The sequence below is a fragment of the Aulostomus chinensis genome, chromosome 12 (assembly GCF_037954235.1).
Source record: "Aulostomus chinensis isolate RoL2024-O1b breed Wild chromosome 12, RoL_Achi_v1.0, whole genome shotgun sequence".
Taxonomy (NCBI): domain Eukaryota; kingdom Metazoa; phylum Chordata; class Actinopteri; order Syngnathiformes; family Aulostomidae; genus Aulostomus; species Aulostomus chinensis.
In genome coordinates, this window is record NC_141331.1 from 15,366,552 (window position 1) to 15,390,098 (window position 23,547).

At 44.1% G+C, this 23,547-nt stretch overlaps 2 protein-coding genes across 2 annotated transcripts; one reads left to right on the plus strand and one right to left on the minus strand.

The window, feature by feature from the left end:
- The first annotated feature begins 614 nt into the window (after positions 1–614).
- On the plus strand, positions 615–14,103 carry me3 (malic enzyme 3, NADP(+)-dependent, mitochondrial). The gene is made up of 16 exons (XM_086220411.1): positions 615–689; positions 1,202–1,401; positions 1,826–2,055; positions 4,542–4,675; positions 6,715–6,864; positions 7,223–7,298; positions 7,389–7,550; positions 7,649–7,752; positions 7,831–7,940; positions 9,000–9,097; positions 9,177–9,290; positions 9,393–9,498; positions 10,054–10,196; positions 11,377–11,550; positions 11,750–11,848; positions 12,514–14,103. Exons 3-16 carry the CDS (start codon positions 1,831–1,833, stop codon positions 12,673–12,675), a joined length of 1,857 nt encoding a protein of 618 aa, XP_086076537.1. The 5' UTR covers positions 615–689; positions 1,202–1,401; positions 1,826–1,830; the 3' UTR covers positions 12,676–14,103.
- Positions 14,104–16,237: 2,134 nt separating this feature from the next.
- On the minus strand, positions 16,238–21,357 carry nxpe3 (neurexophilin and PC-esterase domain family, member 3). The gene is made up of 6 exons (XM_086220416.1): positions 21,160–21,357; positions 19,492–19,675; positions 18,494–19,275; positions 17,656–17,726; positions 17,352–17,567; positions 16,238–17,268 (listed from the first exon to the last, which is right to left on the minus strand). The coding sequence occupies exons 2-6, from the start codon at positions 19,582–19,584 to the stop codon at positions 16,703–16,705; spliced, it is 1,728 nt and encodes a 575-aa protein (XP_086076542.1). The 5' UTR covers positions 19,585–19,675; positions 21,160–21,357; the 3' UTR covers positions 16,238–16,702.
- Between the last annotated feature and the right edge of the window lie 2,190 nt (positions 21,358–23,547).

Below are 23,547 nucleotides of genomic sequence, written 5' to 3' on the forward strand. Positions count from 1 at the left end.
TAGAATTTGCTCGTATGTTACGTGTCCAAAATGGCATTTAAGATTGTGATTGACATTTATTAGTTTATTGTTTTTCTTCGAAGATGAAGTAAATAACGAGAGGACTTTTGCCTATTTGAATATTGAAACATTATTTTACCGCTGGGTGTCGCTGTTGCCCTACCTTACAGCTTACATTTTTTAACCTCTACTGTAAATGCTGTTTCTTGCTGGGTCGTGACTGGACTACCGATGAGCTGTTGCTATTTCATTGCTGCCATTGAGATGCATGATGTAGGCCTATAAAGCTCCAGCAACCTGGTCATCGTTAAACTGGACGACTATTGAATATTGAAGTAAAATACATCTACATTACATGTAAATCGAGGTTGAAATTTGATAGCATTTCATTTGGCTATATGACAATTGCTTTCGTATAAATTCAGATTAGGTTTGTAGTTTGTTGTGAAAATGTACGCTTTCGTAATGTATCAAGTTAACGATAAACGAATGAAAGATTTGTAACGAAATTGATGAGTTTGGCTTTCAAAAGAAATGCACCACTTTTCCTCGAGGTTGATTTTAAACGCAATTGTTTTACTTTGAAAGTCATAACGGAAATCTCATCCTACTCGATTCAGTGTAGTGCGCCAATTACGGTTCGCAGGCATCCTCAACGGCACCCCGCGCTCTGCGTGTGCAGACTGACGGTGTGTGAAGCGTGTCAATCAAGAGAGGTTTAACTACCTCGACCAGAGAGAGAGCTAAAATAAGCTTTCACTGAAGTCAAATACATGACGTTCTCCTCATGTTACGACAGTTTTTTTTTTTAGGTACGACAGAGCAGAATTCTGTGGGCTTGCCCATATTAAATGAGAGATTCGCTATGTTCGAGTATTTTACCTATGTGTAATGTTTTAGTGTGACAAATTTCTGAAATATTTCAGGCTGATGCGGTCTATGGATGCGGTCGGCTACGATGTGAAGCTGCCGTAAATAAGTACCGTCTGTCGCAACACTACTAACGCTCCCTTGTCTCGCAAAATGACTATTATTTCATCTTCACTCTTAATAAGTGGTATTCTAACAACTAGTTTCAGGGGGGGGGACTGATAATGATAGTCAAAGCGGTCGTTTGTTTGAAATAACCCATTTATTTTCACACAGTTCAGTTTGTACGGAGTAACGCCATACAAACGGCCGTTACGTCTTTTCATTGTAGGTATGCTATCTTGAATCGCAGTGTGAAAGGGAGCATCTCTGGTGAGAGTGTCAATGTCAAACGATCCTGGATCAGCTGGTCCCCGTCGATCCTCCTCCCCAGCCACAGATAAGTCTCCGAGAGAAACAAGGACAGAGAGGCAGGAGCTTCCTATGAAGATTGAAGTCGAGCGCTCAGCAGTTTCTCGTTATTTTTCCCAGGTATGATACGCGTTGGCTAGTTAGCTAGCTCGCAAGCTAGCATGAACAGTTGCGCAGAAAGAAAACATTATCATAAAAGAACTAACCGCAGCTAGTGGTGCTAATTCAACCGTTCCTGGCTGATTTACTCATGCACACAATTCACGGGGGTCTGTGGTATAGAATAATAGAATAATTTACGATGGAATTTATTCACGTATAGGGTTAGGTACTGAAATACACTGCGTTGGCTGCACCTGTTGTTTATTTGTGTACTCATGTGACTAAAGTGATGATGTGGGTTCGCCGCTCGTTGCACTTGACGCGAGTTGTTTTCCTGACGCATAGGCTTCAGTATCATTTACGGCGTTCTTGACATGTGAGGTTCAACTTACCCTTACCGAGTTACAGTTTGTGTAAGAGTTGTGTATGTGTCCGTGTGCAGGCAGCATGAACTCTCTCCCAGGAAGAGCAGCACTGCAGCTGTGCAGACGCACAGCTGCGAGCGGGATGCGGGTCCTCCCGGGTTCTCTGGGTCATCCTGCAGCCTTCCCTGCGGCGGACAGGGCCTGTCTTCAGGCTGTGAGGGTCTGTCACTCCGGTACAAGCCGAAAAGGCAGCGTCAGCACCAAGAAGAGGGGCTACGACATCACCAGAAACCCTCACCTCAACAAGGTGAGCCCACTGATGGGTCCTGGAGTAATGAACACTCACATGTACAACAAAACAAAGACCTACTATTGCTTTTTTATATAACTAAAAGCAGTCAGTTCTTGCCATTTTGAATAACCTACCTCAAACATGATATCTTAGTGCCGTGGCATGTCTCCATCTTCATGTTGGAGTATCACTTTTTTTTACCTGTACAGTTTAGGTTGCTGCTGATATCAACAATGTGTATATTCATAAATATTTAGTGTTTTAAGATGTCCCATCTCCTGTCTTCATTAACATGGACTGGACCGCCAAACACTTTTTTGAAGAATATTACTTTATTTAGGTTTCCATGAATACAAAAGACTGACATCTTAACAACAAGGACAAACGAAACATAAACATGGAACAAAAGTTCAAAACAAAAATTAAAGAACCCATGCATGCACAGTCTCACCACGGGGTCAAACCTACACTATTGCTGCTTTCACATGACTGCAGACAACATGATGTCCTGCATGTGTTGTGTGTTGGTGGAACATATATAAACAGAGAATACCATATAAGTACCGCATTGTACTGCTGTGCAGTACAACATGAATTCCAAAGCTGCTATCTAGGAGATTGTCAAGTGCTTAAACCTCTATGTTGGAGCTTGAAGGGTCCCTCCATGTATTGCCTCAATATGTCTGCTGCTCTGCTGTGTCTCTGACTGAAGAACGTCTAGGAACTCATGTGAATTCACGGACCTTTTTGCTCGCTCATCCTGTTCTTTTAAAAAATGCATCGACTTTGCCAGAATGGATCCAAAACAAACATCCAAGTGACTCACTCGGGTGTTAACGGCTGTTTTTCAAACTTTGATCAAACAGGAAATCCTCTTTTTCTGCCTGGTTAGCTTTACCAGCACAGCAGGGCACACTGTCTTTATCTGAGTTTATTGCTTGATTTAGATTATGAGGTCAGTCACAGTTCCCCTCGCTTTTAATGGCAAGGCAGCGGTTAAGATCAGAAATGTGCATAGTCTGATTACAAGTTCTCAAATGCATAATAGTTTTTTTTTTAACCAGATTATTGTTTGTTGCAGATCTGCTATTGTTGATTTTGCTTCTTCTTGGGTGTGTGAGTGTGTGTGAGAGAGTCCATGACAGTGGTTGGTTGGAAGTGTATTCTTAATAGGTTTACTTAGTGCCTCTTTTCCTGCTCACTTTAATAGGTTTAGCATAGCTTTGTTAATATGTGACTCTTGGACTGCCCCCCCCCCCCACATATACACACACACACGCACACACACACACACACACACAGGCATTGTCTCGTGTTCATCTGGTTGGATATTTAAGGCTGCAGCATGTCTCCTCTCAGTGACCTCTGCTTGGCGTTTGGCGTTTGTAGCAAATGCCTCTTTACAGTGTAACGCCTGTTGTCGTTCTGTCCCGCAATAGAAGAAAACCCGGAGCATGTGTATGTAGGGGATGATACTAGTAGAAACTATTCAAAGTATTTTATTCTCCTTCATGATGGTTTTTGTTGAGAAGACATGCTGGATTCGCTCCTCAGTGGACAGTTTATTCTCCACGTGGGTCAGTTTTTCCTCTGGTGTGAAGGCATCAGTGGAGAGAGAGAGAGAGAGAGAGAGAGAGAGAATTCAGGCTGCCGGGGGAGTGTGTTCACTCTCTCACACTATTGGACAGAATAAATAGAGGAAACTTCACACTCCACTCTGAGCTTTTCGGTCAATAACCAGAACACAGATTGCTCTTTGAATTAACAGAACATAAATTTTAATCAAGTGACACAAACACAAGCTTCATGCAAAGTCTGGATTGTTTGGAAAATGTGTAATTTCAAAGTGTGGAATGTCCTTGAAACATGTTGGATTTTTAACTATCATAACTATCATTGTTTGTAAATGGGGAAAAAAAGTAATATTTGCAATCAAACAATTGTATCATTGCATTTCTCCTGGAATTAAAAATGAGCAAGAATAAATTAATCATGATCGATGAGATTATGTCCAATGATTGTTTGGGGTTATAAGAATCGAATTCTATATTTTAGCAAAGCTCAGATTTTTTTCATCCAATCAAGCAGCTGCGATCACCTCTGTGACGTGTGCAGCAAAACCAAACTTGACTTAAACTCTAAAAATTACACATTGTCATGATTACTGGTCAGGTATTTGAGTCTGTATTTGCAAAGGGTTAAAAAGTGTAGACATTTGAATTTTACGTTTGAAAGGGTGTGTGAACCCTGCTTGTTTTGTTTCACTGTTACCACAGAAACAGGGCTTGCAATTCATAATTTGGGAGAAAAAATCAAAAAGACTGCTGTGTTTAGTCGCTGGTGTGTATGAGTCAGAAGTGAACTCGTACAGCGATGACTAACTCATGACTCACTGTGGTCTGGGTCGCCTTCTTTCTTATTTAGTTTGCAGACTTCAGCTTGTGTAAACACCGATTGGAGGGATTGTAGTGTTGTATAACTGCACTTCCTCCTGCCTGCAGGGAATGGCCTTCACCCTGGAGGAGCGCCTCCAGTTGGGCATCCATGGCCTGCTGCCCCCCTGCTTCCTCTCCCAGGATGTCCAAGTGCTTCGAGTCATGAAGAGCTATGAGACTCGTGTCAACCCTCTGGACAAGTGAGGGTATTTACTGTCCTTCGTGTTTGAAAGGAAAGCTATGATTTTTTTTTTTTTGGATGTGGTCTTGTGTTAATTGGTCGTCCACAGTAAGGGTCTTTCCCTCAGTAGATGTGGGTCAGCACGGCTTCTGTGCAGAGAGCAGCTCTGATGCTTAACACCGTCCAATTATCTCCCCAGTTGATGTCAGCAGCCTCCCGTCCCCGCTGTAAACAGTGTGGGCAAGTTGCCATATATAAAAACAGTTGTTTGTCTTTTTTGGGGGGTGATAGTGAATTGAATTAAAAGGGGTTAAAATTAAACTCGTACACCATGATATTTGGGGAGATGTTATACAGGACTGGGGAACTTGATTACTGGTCTTATTGCAAATCTTTCGTGTAAACTGGGCTGAAGACCTTTGCTGTGGGTGATAACATCACACAACCCCACTTCAGCAAATCTGAAATACCCCTTTTAAACACTTTTATGTGACATTTCTGTGCCATGAATGCAGGCGTACGCACGAGTGTAGGCGCAGCGAACACGTGTGATGCCACCTGACAGATGAGCGCAGCACCCACAAAGCTTAATCAAGGACAGGATATAAAAAAGCACTAACCGTGGTGTGTCACATCGTTCAACTGCTACTTTTTACTGTCATATGAAGACGAAGCAGAAAACCTTTGCTCACCTGTTAAGATTAAGGAACAGTGGAGAAAGTCTCGCAGAATGTCACAAGAGGTCATCATCTCATCAGAGGACAGGTTTTCACCATACTTCAACATGATGGAAATCTTTGATTGCTGTCACATGATCAAGGACCTGCTGATAACATGGGGCAAAATACATTTTTTAAGAGATGAGTCCATGATTATATGCTGAGATAGCTCTCAATTTCTAATCTCATAATGGCCTTTGATCACTGCCTATCAGTAATGAAAACCTGTTACTGGCAAATAATATGTTCTTTATCACTGCAATGATCAGTAATGATGATGGCTGCTTATTTTTATCCACCAGTTTCTCATTATGGCCTGATAAAAGCCTCCGTGGTGCCCCCGCATACTCTGTCCTTGACCAAGATACGGATCCTTTGATTGCCTCTGATAGCATCAGCATCAGCAAGTTGGCACCTTTACCGGCGCACACACATTTATACTTTGTGTGTGTGTGCACAACTGTGTTAAAGTGCTTTCAGAGGGCTAGAAAACATCCTCACCGTCCACTTACATGTTACCATCTAAATACTGCCTGAAATGACATCTGTTCTTATTATTCTTGTACATCTCTATAAATATATTTAATCTCTTCAACATGCCACACGGGCTGCACGGTGGTGCAGTGGTTAGCACTGTGGCCTCACAGCAAGAAGGTTCTGGTTTCGAGTCCTGGCTCGGGCGTGGGATCTTTCTGTGTGGAGTTTGCATGTTCTCCCCGTGTCTGTGTGGGTTCTCTCTGGTACTCCAGCTTCCTCCCACAGTCCAAAGACATGCAATTGGGGACGAGGCTGATTGATACTCTAAATTGACCGTAGGTATGAATGTGAGTGTGAATGGTTGTCTGTCTCTGTATGTTGGCCCTGCGATGGACTGGCGACCTGTCCAGGGTGTACCCTGCCTCTTGGCCATAGATGCTGGGATAGGCTCCAGCCCCCCCGCGACCCTTACTAGTAAGGAATAAGCGGAAGACGACGATGGATGGATGGAACATGCCACACATTTTATCAGTAATGTGATTGTTATGATGTGGCACCCATTGATTTTGTTTTCAGGACGTTTGATACACTTCAGTTTAATAATTGGGGCTTGAGGTCCATACGTCAGGCGATTTGTGAGTCATTGAATCTTCATGATAATTCATTTGATATATTTTTCTCAGCCTCAAAAATAGTTTGAATCGCAGGGCTGAGAGAGGTAAGTGTTTGATCAACAACAAGCTAGAACTGACCAATCAAAACTCTCCTCGTGGACTATGATGCTGTGGTGTGTTTGCAGCAACAACAACTCGCTTTTAGATCTCGCAGCTTATTCTATTGTGTGTTTCTCTCTTGGTCTCAGGTACATCCTGCTGATGACTCTGCAGGACAGGAACGAGAAGTTGTTCTACCGTTTGCTGACCTCTGACATCGAGGAGTTCATGCCCATCGTGTACACGCCCACCGTGGGCTTGGCCTGCCAACAGTACGGCCTGGCCTTCAGGAGACCGCGGTGAGAACATCTCACCTGTTCTGTAACCATACAATAGTCACAAAATTTGAAAGGTTTTTCTTATCATTCTGGTGAGAATGAAAGCTAATCAAACCTGTTAGTTGAGCTGCAGCAGTTATCAATTAACTTAACAGGTATTTTTCTGTCCCAATGACCTCATATCCCAATGGTTCTCTTTTTCTCAGATGTTAATTTCTGCTGGTTTTTTCTAAAATACATTTGTAATTTGAGCTAATAGTTGGACAAAGCAGGCCAATTGAACAAAATTGTTGGGTGCAGCCTTGTTTGTAATTTCTAAGACCACCATCTCTACTAAAAATAGAAATAATAGCAATAATAATCTCACTTTTATTATCAGAGGACTCTTCATCACCATCCACGACAGAGGCCACATCGCCACCATGCTCAACTCCTGGCCAGAAGATGACATAAAGGTACCTTACATACACACACACACACACACACACACACAGCTGCTTGTGTATGAGATGATAATTGTGTGCTAACAGTTTGTCTTTCTCTAGGCGATTGTGGTGACAGACGGTGAACGTATCCTCGGCCTGGGGGACCTGGGCAGCTATGGTATGGGTATTCCTGTTGGCAAGCTGGCTCTCTACACAGCCTGTGGTGGCGTTCGGCCAACACAGTGTCTCCCGGTGCTGCTGGATGTCGGCACAGACAACCAGGTTTGTTTCATGAGCTGCACACATCAGCCTGTCAGCTGTGCTGGTCAGGGCAGCGACACCTTGTCTCTTTTTGACTGACTGAGTCATATTTGGTTCAGGCGCTGCTCAATGATCCTCTGTACATCGGACTGAAGCACAACAGAGTTAGAGGAAAGGAGTACGACGAGTTAATCGACGAGTTTATGCAGGCGGTAACAGATAAGTGAGTAGAAACAAATGTCCAGCAGGTGGTGTTGAGGAGTGTTGTTGCTTCCTGGCTGATCACACTGTCACTCTGCAGGTACGGGATGAACTGTCTGATTCAGTTTGAGGACTTCGCCAACAGCAACGCCTTTCGTATCCTGAACAAATACAGGAATCGTTACTGTACTTTCAACGACGACATCCAAGGTACTTCACTTTGTATTTTTTCTTGCACGTTACACTTTACATTGATCGTCTGACATTCCACCACATTTCTTTAGGTTGCAGGCTCCAGCAGTTGTGTTACAGCATAGCATCAACTCAGTGCTTGACTTACATTAACTGCGTCAGGCTCAGCTCTGGTTCAGTGTCTGAGAGATTAGACCCTCTACTATGCAGCTCATTCTTTGTCTGAAAAAGGCTATTGTCACCTCTGTCTGTCTTTATACACATTAAGAAACGTCATTCAAAAAAGACACTAATTGTCAATAAACACAATCCCTCACAATCATAACTCGTGGCCCATTAGAAGTGTGTGTGGTGGTCTATGTTTCTGTCTGCTCCCTCAGCCTCGAGCAGGTGGTCCACACACATTTCAGAGGATGTCACAAAAATGACGATGAGAAGGCAGACAAAGCGCGTGTTTGTTTGCTCAAATGTATCGATGTTTTGTAATATTTTGTTCCAGTTCATGTTTGAAGATCACTAGCTTATTAAGCATGCTCACTCACTGGGATGGTAGAATTCTTCAGGTAGTGAACTGGGATACACCCCACCTAGCAACCGAGGTCAAGCACAGGTGAGGGGATATGTTCATCAGGAGTGCAGGGAGAGACAAGGGAGAGTCGAGCCTGTTTGTTTTCTCACAACAATGTAAAGAAGCTATTCATTGTGCCTTTAAGGCTTCAGCCCCTCCCAAAAAGCCCCCTTTCCACTGATTGACATCTTTCAGGAGCCTGTCAAGAGGAAGCGTCCCTGAGACAATTACCTGTAGAGAGATTGGTGACAAGGTGATGTCAGCTCAATGCAAAAGTCAACAAAAGATGTGGCTCGCATGGATCCCATCTTCCTGATTATCACAAACTCATGTAAACACCTAAACTGAAATAGCCCCTTATCTATAAGTGATGGAATTATTTCAGTCCATGTAAATGTAGCCACTGTAACATTATACGACAGAAAAAAGCCTAATTGGGCCCCTTGGACCTCCATCGGCAGAGAGTGACCTGTGTTGTCATCATTGATCATGCCATGTTTGTCTGGTAGGCACAGCCTCCGTAGCTGTGGCGGGAATTTTAGCAGCTTTGAAGATTACCAAGAACACCCTGTTAGACCACACCGTCGTCTTCCAGGGGGCTGGCGAGGTGAGAGGACCATCGGGCTTCAGTTTTATAACTGTGTGGTGGTCTCTAATGGTGACAGTGACTGTCTTTGTGATACCAGGCTGCTCTGGGTATTGCTCACCTACTCATGATGGCCATGGCCAAGGAGGGTGTGTCCAGAGAAGAAGCTGCCAAAAGGATCTGGATGGTGGACTCGAAAGGTCTCATTGTGAAGGTAATGCGTTGGTGCGTGCGCTCGCCACTCTCCCTACTCATGTCCAAATCCCAAAACCTCACCATGTACAGAAGTGATCAAGGATATTTCCTCCACATTCAGGGACGAGGTAATCTCAACCACGAGAAGGAGGAGTTTGCTCATGAGCACCCGCACCTGAAGACCCTGGAGGAGGTGGTGCACACCATCAAACCCACTGCTATCATAGGTGAGCCCCCCCCCCCCCCAAAGAAGCACTTAGAGGAGATAAACACACTGAGATATCGTTCTGAGACATTGTTGTCATAACTCACGCTGTTTCTCTCAGCCATTCACGGTCGCTCCTCACCAGTTGTGGCAAAACCGAGAAACTTATTAAAGGTGATTTCATTTTTCGACTTTGCTCAGCACCATAACAACGTGGTAAATCCCTACAAATCGACTGACTCACATGGCTTCTCTAATTAGATTCACTAAAGTTTCCTTTTAGATTTTAGTTATTTAGTTTTCATTTGTCAAAATCAATAAGTTGCATGTCTTATGAACTTGTAATGGATATTGATGCCCTGCTTTGTCAACATCTTCTGTTTAAAGGGAATTCTTCAAATGTTCCATTACCTGGTGCTGTAATTGTGCTTCAGGATAATTGACAAATAATTGTTTCTGGTTTGGAATCGCCCAAACTGCTTCAGATTTCAAGACAGGGAATTGAGGCAACAGTTAAATCAAGTCACCCAACCGCTGGTGATCGTGATTCTTTTTGTTCTTTGTCCTGAATGTTAAGGCGTGGCTGCCATTGGAGGAGCATTCACAGAGAAGATCATCAAAGACATGGCATCCTTCAACGAGAGACCCATCATCTTCGCCCTGAGTAACCCCACCAGCAAGGCGGAGTGCACAGCTGAGCAGTGCTACACGCTCACAGAGGTAGTCACTTTAGGGACCGCTGTGGGATTATTTTGTTTTCATTTTCATCTAAATTCATCGTGGGACTGCTTGAAGTTTAATGACTGCCGTCATCACCAGCAGGCTGACACACTGCTGCCCCCTGCTGTTTGCATGTGGGAACTGGTGAAAAACATTTCCTTCCAACCTGCAGTATCGGCTCCTAAAACTGGATTGACACCCAAGTGTAATAGAAACACAAACTAAAGAGTACAAATTTGCATTTCTGTTGTTGCAGTAAAGAGAAAAAAAAAACATGAATATGCAAAAACTAAAAATGGACTAGTAGGTAGTTTTCATGGCCACCTGCAGGACTGCGTGTCATTCAAAATTTGCTCTACTGGTACTCACTGATACTTTCTCTTCTTTGACAATTTTTTTTTGTCATGATATATATTTAAACCCATTTGAACAAATGAAAATTACGTATTACATTTAAAAGTTGGCAGCACGGTGGTGCAGTGGTCAGCACTGTCGCCTCACAGCAAGAAGGTTCCAGGTTTGAGTCCTGGCTCCAGCTCAGGATCTTTCTGTGTGAGTCTGCATGTTCTCCCTGTTCCTGTGTGGGTTCTCTCTGGTACTCCAGCTTCCTCCCACAGTCCAAAGACATCAAGAGAGGACGAGGCTGATTGATACTCTAAATTGACCGTAGGTGTGATTGTGAGTGTGAATGGTTGTCTGTCTCTATGTGTTGGTCCTGTGATGGACTGGTGACCTGTCCAGGGTGAACCCCGCCTCTTGCCCGTAGCCGCTGGGATAGGCTCCAGCCCCTGCGACCCTTAATAGGAATAAGTGGAAGACAATGGATGGTTTCAACTACATTTCATGCCGTTGGCCGTATTTCCACTCAAAGCTGTTTTACAACTTAACAGTTTAATCACAACTTGGAGATTTACTCCTCAGGGGTTGAAGGACAAGGCATCATTCTGCCCTCCGCGGTACTGCAGCGATTCGGTCGGTGTTGTAAAAGTATCAAAGTTTGATATCCGGCGCTAAGTAGCTGTGGGTAGGGTCCATTTATTCTAAAGACCCATTTTCTTGTGAGGATTCCAAACTGTTTCGGTCAAATCTTTACTTCGTGTCAACATCCCAGTACAGAGTCGAAAGAATAAACTATATATTGAATAAATATAAAAACAGTCTTCTCTTCATGTTTGTTCAGGGCCGCGGCATCTTCGCCAGTGGAAGTCCATTCAACAAGGTGACTCTGGCTGATGGACGCACCTTCTATCCCGGGCAGGGAAACAACGCCTACGTGTTCCCAGGGGTCGCTTTGGGTGTCATAGCCTGCGGAGTGCGGCACATATCAGATGATATCTTCCTCACCACAGCAGAGGTCTGTGTATTACTCTCATATTTAATTACCAGGATGTCTTGGACATGAAATTGACTTTAGAGTAAAGACATAAGTGGATTGTAGATACTTGGAAACTTAAAAGTGTATCTTTAATAGCAAATACAATTGGTTGACCACATCTGTTTATTTCTTGAAGTGAGATTTCATCCAATGGGTGTATCTCTTGATTCTGTGTCAGGCGATCGCTGATATGGTAACAGAGGAGCACTTGGCCGAGGGGAGACTCTATCCTCCACTCAACACCATTCGAGAGGTGTCCTTCAAGATCGCTGTGAAGGTAAGTGGTCATTGCCAGTCAGTTGTCAGCCACCATGCCTGTAGTTCTATCATATTTATATGATATTAAGGAAACAAGGCAACTTTTTGGGAAATAGTCGTGTTTATTATCACTGCCAGAGCCAGACTGGAAGCTAAATACCCCTCCTGTACATAGAGTAGTGAGCTGAGATTAGCTGACTGCTTGTTAGCGCAACATATTGAATAGCACGGGGGGGGGGGGGGCTGAAGAGCATCAGAGGCTTTGAGTTTAGGCTTTTTCTTCTCTGGAATGCAACTTGCTATCACAAGGAGGATGTATTGGTTGCATCAGGGAGCTGAACAGAGGAGAAACTCAGATTCTACTGCTGAACATAGCAGATAACAGCATCCAAATATTAACACATTGATTTTTTTTATGTAGGTAAATCAATGTGCATTTTGCATCTCATCCTAGATCACAAAGAGCAATATTTACAATGCAAATGTGGCAGCTGGCTTTGTTTCCAGCATATCCTCAGTGGTATCACACATCTTGTTCAACTTCCTCCCAAGCTGCTAAAATAGGGACCCACAGGAACTAAGATATACTCAGAGATGCTCATGTTTGAATTTCCCCCTTTATTCATTAAGAAAGAAGTTACTGTTATCGCTCATCTGCTATTAATGTGTCTTCCTTTCTATCAGATTGTCAACTATGCATACAAACACAACATTGCTTCATTGTATCCTGAACCAAAGGACAAGGAGGCGTTTGTCCTGTCACACATCTACAGTCCCGACTACGACTCCTTCGTCCTGGACACATACAGCTGGCCGCAGGAGGCCATGACAGTTCAGGATGTTTGATGTTCTCTCTCTCTAAGATTAATGTGCTGCCGTGATGTCACGTGCAATGTCAGCCTCCAGTCAAACTTTGCCAATGATTTTCACCTTTTAATAGTTTTTTTCTGTTGTCGATTGTTTCTTCAGTTTGTTCACAGATGATTTACAAATCTAACATGTAGTGCTCGCGATGAAGTCGATTTCTGGTGATGACTCAAACCATGTGGAACACGCTGAACTTGTTTGCCTTCAAGTTTCAATATTTCATGTGGACACTTCTCTTTTTCTCTTAGTTGTGTTTTTGGGCTGAAGGTCTGACTAATAATACCACTGGATACGAAACATTAGAACAACAGTTTCTCTATCTTAAAGGAACATGTCCACTTTTCGGGACATACACTTTTTGTTCATACCCTACTCTCCCCCCGCCTGGCCACTAGTTAGCTTAGCACAATGAATGGCAGTGTGAGCATAGTTCTCAAAAGTCATGAAATAGTTCAGGTTCAAGGTTTTGGTTTGTCCAGCATTGATCCTCCTCATGCTCTCTGACAAAGCTGGCCATGTTTATTAGCAGCAGCAGCTCTGCTAGTTATCAATAAATGTTCGGTTTTGTGGCTGAAGGTGAAATCACTGCACCCCATCAGGAACGTAGTCCCGACTGTGTCATCATTCTGAATTATTTCACAGCAAATGATAAGACGATTCCTTGTTTATATTCATGCAGGCAAAGGTTTGTTTGTTTGTTTTTAGAGGAATGTGACTTGGACTGAGGTATGCTAACACTTCTCATCCACTACCATCCATTGTGCTAAGCTTACTAGCGGTCAGCTGCAGCAAAGAGGAGACAAGGGTGTGTCTCTGGGGAAGAGGGTAAATGGCCGCACTAACTCATAATCTGATTGTAGGCATGAATTTGAACTCGTGCATGGAAAATAAAGCAGCAGTTGGCATTAACCCAGATGCTCTCTCACGTCTGCCTCAGCAGACTCGCGTTTAAAAGATCGAAGTTCCAGTAAATCTAACAAACTCATAGTGCCTCTTCCTGGACAACCTCAGGAAGTCATCATTTCCCTCTCCTGAGTGAACTTCTGTAGGCCATTCAGCACAGCAACATGTGGTTTATCCCTCCAGCTGCTCTGTATTTTACACTCCTTTTCATGCGCGTGCTTGTCACAACCTGCACATAATAAGAAACCAACACTCCAGGAACTGGAAGGCAGAAGAGGTTGACTGAATGTATGTGTGCTCGTAGTTTCAGCATCGGGCTGTTTTTGTATCCTGTGATGTGTTCCTCCTTTAGTTTTGTACACATTTGTTGTGTTTTACCAAAGTTACTGATGAGTTGAATCTTTTACTGGTAGAAAACACGATGCTCTATTAAGCTTTAGTACACAGATATGCTTGAAGTTTTCAAAGGGAACATGAAACTTTGTAATAAAAGGTTTGACCAGATCTCACCGACTTGTTGAATTCTTAAAGATTTCTTTGATATCGTGGGTGATGTTTGAAGAGTTTCGTCTAGGTCAAATCAATGTGGTGTAATTCTTGAAAGTCCACCTACAGTCCCGCGCGTGAGAAAGCTTTATTTAAATATTTTAGTGCATAGATCATTTTAATTGAAGACGCTGGTTGTTAGTGTGCTTATATTTACGACAAATAACTCGAGGAATACTTTAATGTCGTTAGCCAGAATGTAGTCACAATAATTACTGCATCCGGACCTCACCCCCGAATTTCACTGGTACAGATATGAAACACAGAAAAGCATTCTGGGATTGTCCTGTAAACATCCTCCCGGAAGTAGAGGAGGAGGTAGAAGAAGGGTTGGTTGGAACAGGGTAGCTCCAGGGCTCCACCCACCAAAGGGAAATTTGCAAGAACAACCCTTAGTCCTCACAAATAGTTGCGTTAAGCTTTTTCAAGAGCACCTGAATGCCAAAATGCATTTTTTTAATAAAAGTTCCATTTTATATTTGTCCTTATGACTACATTTCTTCCAATAAATTTCCACTTTTCCTGTTCCCCAACGTGTAGTTCAATTTTTTGACACGCATTCTTCCACATGGTGGTTACATGTCCTTTTGTCCAGGTTTTCGTCCTCATTTAGCCGTATGCTTTTTTTTTTCTGTGTGCACAGATTCAGCCATGACTGCAAGAGAACATGGATGCAGGTAACCTGCACGGAAAAAAACACGACCAGGTTTGTTTTATCATTCAGGATCACAGATGGGTCCCAGAGCCTCAGGAAAAAACAAGTGAGTTCTTTTCAAAATCAAATAAAACAAAACGTCATATTTTTTATTTGCGTTCCAATTTCTGATTATTTTGCGCAGCGCACGCACACACACACACACACACACACACACACACCATGTAGAGCTGAGTTGGTGTGACGTTTCAGGCTGTCAAAGGCGGGAAAAAAAAAACGAGAAAAGTGAGAAAAAGTTGATGCTTACATGATTTGTTTTATTATGGCACAGACATGTTTGGACAAATGGTTAATACTAACAATATTCATATGTATAATGACTCAGACATCTTGCCAAGCCAACACGCACGCGCACACACACACAAACACACATGACAATAGCAATTGCTGGCAAACCTGATAAAATGAGGACGGAATCTGACTGCTTGGATGGTGAAAACAGAGAATTAGTTTAAAATAGGCACATCATCTCTTTGCGTCACACGTGAGCGTGGATTAGGAATCGACCTATTATCAGCTATCAGTAAGTTCCTTTTTCATCAGAAAACACTTCAACATTGTTCTGTACCTGGATGTTATTTTTGTGTTCAGTTCAGTGAAATGTATTCGTAAACTCTGGGAAGGGAAACTTTCTATTAAAGGCAGCCTCGTGTTGTAGTATCAGTTACCAGCCTCCGTCACTTACCGATAATCGATATCGGCCCCTAAAAAGAAAACGGTACTGGTTGATCTCTAATCAACCCACATAAAAATGATATTATAATAAATTTAATCACAATAAACATGATCAAGCTGAAAATAGAAAATTATTTTGGCAATTGAAAAGCAGTAAAAAAGAATTCGTATGCTTGTAAGGGTTATAGGACGGGATGTGGAGGGTGAAATGGGATATACCTGTTAAGATTTAAACATTAAACAACAAGCAGCTGCTTATTTGGCAGGTTTCTCCTCTACCACGATCTGCTACAATTACAGTGCAATAAGGTGAAGAATTCAGCCACTATGTGATACTCAAAGGGTGGCACGGTGGTGCAGTGGTCAGCGCTGACGCCTCACAGCAAGAAGGTTCCAGGTTTAAGTCCCGGCTCCAGCAGAGGATCTTTCTGTGTGAGTCTCCATGTTCTCCCTGTTCCTGCGTGGGTTCTCTCTGGTACTCCAGCTTCCTCCCACAGTCCAAAGACATCAAGAGGGGACGAGGCTGATTGATACTCTAAATTGACCGTAGGTGTGACTGTGAGTGTGAATGGTTGTCTGTCTCTATGTGTTGGCCCTGTGATGGACTGGTGACCTGTCCAAGGTTGAACCCTGCCTCTCACCTGAAGGCTGCTGGGATAGGCTCCAGTCCCCCCCCCCCCCCCCCCGCCCCCTTAACAGGATAAGCAGGAGAAAATGGACGGATGTTTCACTCAAGTAAACAGCAGGTTATAAGGTACAAAAAATAATGAATTCAAGCTCCTTTTCCACTTTCACGGTGAACCTGACAGAAATATCGCCAAGTACCCGAGAGTAGTCAGAAGGTATGAACATGGTTCCCTGCATGGGAACGCAAATTCTGAACAAGCCTGAGAAAAAGAGACTTTGAGTCTTGAACTTTGGAAAACGAACAAAACACAATAAAAAACTAAAAAACAAACAGTGAAAATTGGCAAATTATACATTTGTAAAAAAAAAACAAAACAAAAAAAAGTAAAACACAACACATGCAGTGACAATCGCTGTGCCGATGTCTTTGGCATTCCCGGAGGAAAATAAGACAGGTTGACGAAAACCAGATATGAGCCCCAACTCAGACGGTCACTAAAGCACGTGTTGCTTTGGAGGAACTTCACTCACCATCTCTCGCTAATATGGTTGCTTCTCCTTCTTCTCTGGGCAAATGTAAGACAAGAACATGTCTATCATGTTCTTGACAATGGGTGGAGGTGGATGGAGGGCGTGAGGGAGGTGGTGAGCCGAGCTCATCTGCCAGGCGTCCACCAGTAACACATTCAGTCCCTTGAACATGGCGCGGAGCACGGTGTCCAGCTGCAGGGAGTACCAGTCACTGTTGTACAGGCTCACCTCGTCATCCAGGGCCTGGAGGTTGGCTGAGCGGATCACAACCAGCGTCCCCGGTGCTCGGTCCAGGAGCCGTACCAAGGCTCGGCGGATGTGTCGGAGACGCCGGATGTACACCTCCACGGGAAAGGTGCTGAAGTGGGCCCAGATACTGAGAACCACAACAGTGTTGGGGCCCCCGGACAGACCGTCAAGCTCATTTGAGATGTAGCGCAACTCGCTGGACAGGACGGTGGAGAAGCGGATCGGGGGGCCGTGGCAGCGGTACTTCAGGAGAATGTTATGGGTGCTGTCCACTGCCATGAACGGCCCCACGTTTTTTGGACTGTGAAGGTTGAACTCCTTCAACTCTGTGCGAGGTGAAATAAACAGACGTTAGAGAGATGATTTGCACGTTCATGGGGGGTCAAACGGACGGGACAAGAACACTGACCTGGTAGTAAAGCAATGAGGTACTCAAACCACTGGCGGACGGTGGAATCTCCATACATGTAGATCATCTTGTTCTTCAAACACTGAGTGATGACGGACGAGTCATTAAAGCCGCGCGACGTGAAGCCACCTAACGGCCTCCAGGAGTCCTCGTAGTAGAAGCCAGACGGCTCCAGCTTGACAGCTTCGGGTTTTACGCTGCTGCTTTCTACGTTGTCTGATAGAAACCGAGAAATATGACATCATAAATCAAAACGTGCTGTGTGTAAGAACGCACAAGTTCTTCAGATCTACCGGAGGTTTACCTTTCCTCGAAGGCAGCACTTCGATTCGGTCGGTTCCTGAAGCGTGTATGTTAATTTTGATGTTCACTCCACTGAGATGAGAGAAAAAGTTGATCAGTGTTTTAAAAAAAAAACAAAAAAACAAATATATATGGGCATTTCTTTAACCCACTGGACCCAAAATGCCAAAAACAACTTTTTAAAATCAAACTATAAAAATATTACGCAATAAAGAGCAACACCAGTCCTGTGTGTTCCAGAATTTAACCCTTTATACAGCGTGCCACTACGGGGAGAGAAGGGGGGATTGTGATCTAAATAGAAATCTAACTTTTACATGACTGTGCCAAAACACACACACACACACACACACACACACACACACAAAAAACACTCTTGACAGTCACACAAACATGCTCATGATTTTAGTTGCATAAATGCATTTTGTTGGTAGCCTACGTGGTGACCCTATCAGAAAAAGAGTAAACACGGTGGAAAGGAAATTAAACTAAAAATATCCAGGCTGACACCCGGGAATAATAAAATGCCTGTTTTTAAAGCTCTAATGGACTCAAAAATGGCAGTTTTAATGAGAAGAAATGGTACATTTTTAGCACTCAACAGGACAAGTTTAATAATTTTGGGTGCAAAGTTTATTATACTTTTTTTTTTAATAGGAACTGAGGTTGAAAATTAAATAAAAACTCTCCAATATACACAATCTTGACAAATTTTATGCCAAAAAAATTCAAAGTGAAAAGTGTTTAAAATGCAATAAGTGTCCTTTGTGCTTTTCAACTTTTCATACATTTTCAAAACCCGTTATGAAATATTTTGTTCTCGTCTTTAAAGTACAAACCTCTGAAAGAGCAAAGCCTCCTTGTTGGTGATGATGTGTTTGAGGTAGCCTCCCTTGGCGTGGTTGACTCTGGTGTCGCAGCTGAGCATCTTAGGCTTGTAGCAGTACCAGGGCTCGCCGCTGTAAAGGTCCGTGTAGTTACACAGAGGCTGATGGTCTGGCGGCAAGCACATGTTACACACAGTAGTTTCAGACAGGAAGCCCAAGCGATAGAGGCTCTTGAAATATACTCGATCTGGGCGTTCCTCCCTCAAGCGTCGCAGCACCGCCACTGCCTCGCTAGAGTGCACCATCGTGACCTCCACTTGTGCAGGTCCCACCCAGAGGAGCGGGAACAAAGCAGAGTAAAATCCATTCCTGTGGTCCAGCACCAGCCCTGCCACAGCTGCACCACGCTGCGGAGAGTGTAGTCTGGCCAGAAGGAAGTCCCCGCCATAGCGCTTGGGCCGACCCTGGAAGTCGTGCATTTGGATGAAGGCTTCCAGCTGATCGCCCACATGCCACTGCCTTCCTTGTTTGGTGGGAAGGATGGCGAACAGGCTGTGCACCGGGTCACTCGTCTGGCGCAGAGAGGCTGGCGTGGAACGAGCCGGAGGTTCAGGCCAGGTGATTGAGTCCAACAAGTAACGCTCCTCCAGTTCCTCTTCAGGAGACGGTTTCTGGCCCAGATGAGCACAGAAGGTTCGGTTGTGATGAAAAGTAGGGATACCTCCAGGGATGAAGGACGACTGGATCCTGCTGTGGAGCTGGTACAAGGCTGAGATGGAGTGGCAGTTCCAGTTCTGAGGAGAGAGAGTTGAGCTGAAAGTGATCGTCTGATTACCCACCAGACCTTCGTTCCATGTCATGTTCCTATGGCGACAGTTTCAACTGTCACGTTAAGATGACTTCAAGTATTTCTACTCTATGTCATTTCAGCTGGAACAATATCTCCAAAAAGATCACTTTGTCCAATTTTCTTGATGAAATAATAACAAAGACAAGGTTGTGTTTCTCACCTCCACCGTGTGGATGTTGCGTAGCAGGAAGATGAGGCCTGACAGGGCTAGGATAAGGAAGATGGGAGAATATTTGGATATGTTTCGGCACATGGTGACCTCCTCACTTCTCCCATGATCAACGCAGTTTCACGCCGTCACCACGGCGATGATGGCACCGTTTCGCCTTCAGTGCCGGATGAAACTGTCAACAACCACAATAGAAAACTGAATACACAAATAATGCACGTTTACACAGGAACAGCAAAGAATCCTGGTTAGGTTTAAAAAAATGAAGCGAAATGATTTTTTTTTTTTTAATAACCACAAACGTAAACTGTGCGCAACGTAGTGCGATGATAACAAACCATTAGGACAGTGATGATGATGATGATGATGATGATGACGATTAAAGCCAGGAGCAGCACTGAGAGCAGCAGTGCCACGATTCTCACTTGTCCCACTTTGACTGCTCCTGCAGTTTATGGCCACGGATACAAAAGCGCTTCAAACTCTTACCTGCGCTTCTTAAGCGCAGCCAATAAAACGTGCAAATATTAGCATTCGTTGTGTACCGAAGGACTCCCTCTTATCTCCCTCACTTCAGAGTTACTGGCTGGTTTATTTTTATGCTCGTCAATAATAAAGCTAAACCTGCAGCCCAGGATAATTGTTTCAATGACTTTATCGATCAGGGTTTTTTTTTTTTAAGTACTTCAAATGAGAACTATTTATCTGTGTATTTTTTGCTTGGAGTTTACTGAACAACAACGGAAGTCATGTTAAAGGAAGGGAGGGGCAACACGCGACTACATGAATAGCGTTAATAGCACCCGGGCCAGAACATCGCGCCTTTAATTCCTGTTTGTAAGACCAAAATAAGGGTTAAGAACGGGAAAAGGGCCAAATACTGCTTGTTGTTGGAGCCTTTGAAAGTTTGCTCCCTCACATAATTCACCTGCTCATAGTGTCGTTGGTGAATTATCTACTTGCTGGCTAATCAGTGACTAGATTTTTTCGCCTGCAGTCATATGATGGCCCTCAGATCCCGCAGCTGTCAGCGAACGTCACCGCCACGTTCATATCGAACTCTGGCGACTGGAGAGCCACCGAGGGCCGTTCGTTCTCGTTGCGTGACACAAGCGACGTCTGTGCTTGGACGCCAGCTGCTTCCATCATACCGACAGCTGCGGTGAGGCAAGAAGCCATAACAAAACGTAGTATTCAGTCCATTGGCGGGTATTAACGTTACATGTATTGGTTAGAGGGCGGCACGGTGGCGCAGTGGTTAGCACTGTCACCACACTGAGAAGGTTCGGGGTCTTTCTGTGTGAGTCTCCATGTTCTCCCTGTTCCTGTGTGGGTTCTCTCTGGTACTCCAGCTTCCTCCCACAGTCCAAAGACATCAAGAGGGGACGAGGATGATTGATACTCTAAATTGACTGTAGGTGTGACTGTGAGTGTGAATGGTTGTCTGTCTCTATGTGTTGGCCCTGTGATGGACTATCGACTTGATCAGGGTAAACCCCGCCTCTCGCAATAAAGCCGCTGAGATGGGCTCCAGCCCTTTGTAACCCATAACAGGATAAGCAGTAGAAGATGGACGGATGGAAGGACGGATGGATGGCATTAGTTAGACCAGGTAAACACATGGGCGAAGACGTCATAGCTAAGAGCGTAAATACTCACTTAGCGGTGGCATGTCGATGGATGCTGAAGGGAGGGAGCGAACGCTTGGAGGGTAGCAAGCCGGAGGAGAAGCAGCTGTGATGGGGCCGTCTCGAGTCCGTCTGGTGATGATCACCAGGTGGAGCCTCCGGGTCACTGACATAACCCGTCCATTTGTCTGTTACTTTTCTCCGCTCCTCTATTCCTCTTCATTAGTTTGATGCGTTCTTCTATGCGCATTACCGCCACCTACTGGCCTGGAGAAAATGAAACTAAAGGGAATTTTACGTCGTCAGACTGTGGGGCGGCGTAGCTTGGAGGTCGTGCAGGCAGTGGCGGTTCTAGACCCATTTCACTGAGGGGGCCCGTGTGGGGCCAAGGGTTTTGTCGAAGGGGCACATTCGATCCAAAGAAAAGAGACCAAGACACGTTTTACTATTTAAAGTCTGTAGTTTATTGGAATATGTGATGATTTCATCTTCTTCTTTTGGTTTAACAGCGACCGTTAAACCAAAAGAAGAAGATGGGGGGTCCTCACTTTTGCTGACTGCTGTTGTCTGTTTTTTGATGGTTCAGCTCTATCAAATGAGTAGTTTTTACATTTTGGAAAGTGTTTTTTGCTGTTTGTTTTAATCTGCAATGAATATGTAAACATAACACATGCTTCCACAACCAACCTGTGTTTGACCTACAGAAGTTTTTGAACCTAAAGAGTACGTAATTCTCAACTCAGGCGTGTGAATGTGCTACATTGAATCACACATGAAAAGCAAATATTTCTCAGAATGTCTTTAATTAAGATCTATTTCATTTCATACACACAATGGATTGATTAGGCAGCGTTATGAACAAGTAATCCATCCATTTTCTACTGCTTATCCTGTGAAGGATCGCGGGGGGGGGGGGGGGGGTGTGGAGTCTATCCCAGCAGACTTCAGGTGAGAGGCAGGGTTCACCCTGGACAGGTCACCAGTCCAACTCAGGGCCAACACATAGAGACGGACAACCATTCACACTCACAGTCACACCTACGGTCAATTTAGAGTATCAATCAGCCTCGTCCTCTCTTGATGTCTTTGGACTGTGGGAGGAAGCTGGAGTACCAGAGAGAACCCACACAGGAACAGGGAGAACATGGAGACTCACACAGGAACAGGGAGAACATGGAGACTCACACAGAAAGATCCTGTGCTGGAGCCGGGACTTGAACCTGGAACCTTCTTGCTGTGAGGTGACAGCGCTGACCAAAGACCACTCCAAAGCCTCATTTAAAGCAAAATTACTCTCTTTCTCTCCTTCTTCGTACACGTGCGCACACACACACAAAGACCCTTGAGTACTGACACATTCCGCATCTGAATTCTTCTCTTATATTATAGACCCCTTTTTAGCATAGCTTTTGATTAATGTTCATTTTACACACGACAAATATTTATTTTTGGCCTTCATTTTGTATTCATTTATGGGTTTTATTCTTTCCTACCTTTAAAGTCTTCTCAGAAACTCACGTCTGGAAGGTCACAGCCGCATGAGGCCTCAGCAGTAGGAAAGAAAACACAGGAGGATGTGGAAAATGGAAAAGTGCTTCAATTTCAACAAAATCCCCAAAATGATCAGGATGAAATAATGCCATTTGACCACATTTTGAATAAAGGCAGCGTGAAACATGGAGGAAAGTCTAATATGTCATCTACTGCATCTGCACGCCCCAGAGCTGAGGCTAAAATGGCTGCTTTACTGGCACAGGGAAGTCGCTCAAGGAAAATCATGTTCTTGATTGATGTCTGTGTAGGTTCTCATTCATCCAGGTCATCGTAGATCGAAGCGAAGTAAAATCTGGTCAACTGAACTAAACTTACGTCCAGTTGACCAGATTTTACTTCGCTTCGATCATGTTCTTGATTGTTTTGAGATCTGCTGGATTGAGTGAGTGTTTCTTCTAAGACACTGGACTGCACCGAGTCTTATTTTGAGAAGGGGCTTCATGTCCATGCAGAGCCTTTCGTGTCACGTGAAGGTGAAAAGGCTGGAAGAGAACTGTGTGGACTTGGAGGAGCAAAGGCAAAACAATTTGAAGAAGCTGTCAAGGCCCGGCAGAGGTCCTCAATGCCGACTAAACCACAGATCCCAATGATGCAGCGCCTCCAGTGTCTCATCTCAAAGATGCGAATGTACCCTCTTCTAGGAACATCAGCAACAAACATAACGTGATGTCTGCAACGGAAAAACAATATGAAATAACATGGAAGCTGGTGCATCAGCGAAGCCTAGCATCACTGCCAAAGAGGGACATTCAGATCTCTGGTGGCAATCCACTGCAAGATCATGTCTTCATGCAGTCATTTTGAACAAAGAGGTCAAACTGAAGAACAACGATGAGAGGGACTGCCTTCACTAGCGGGAGCAATA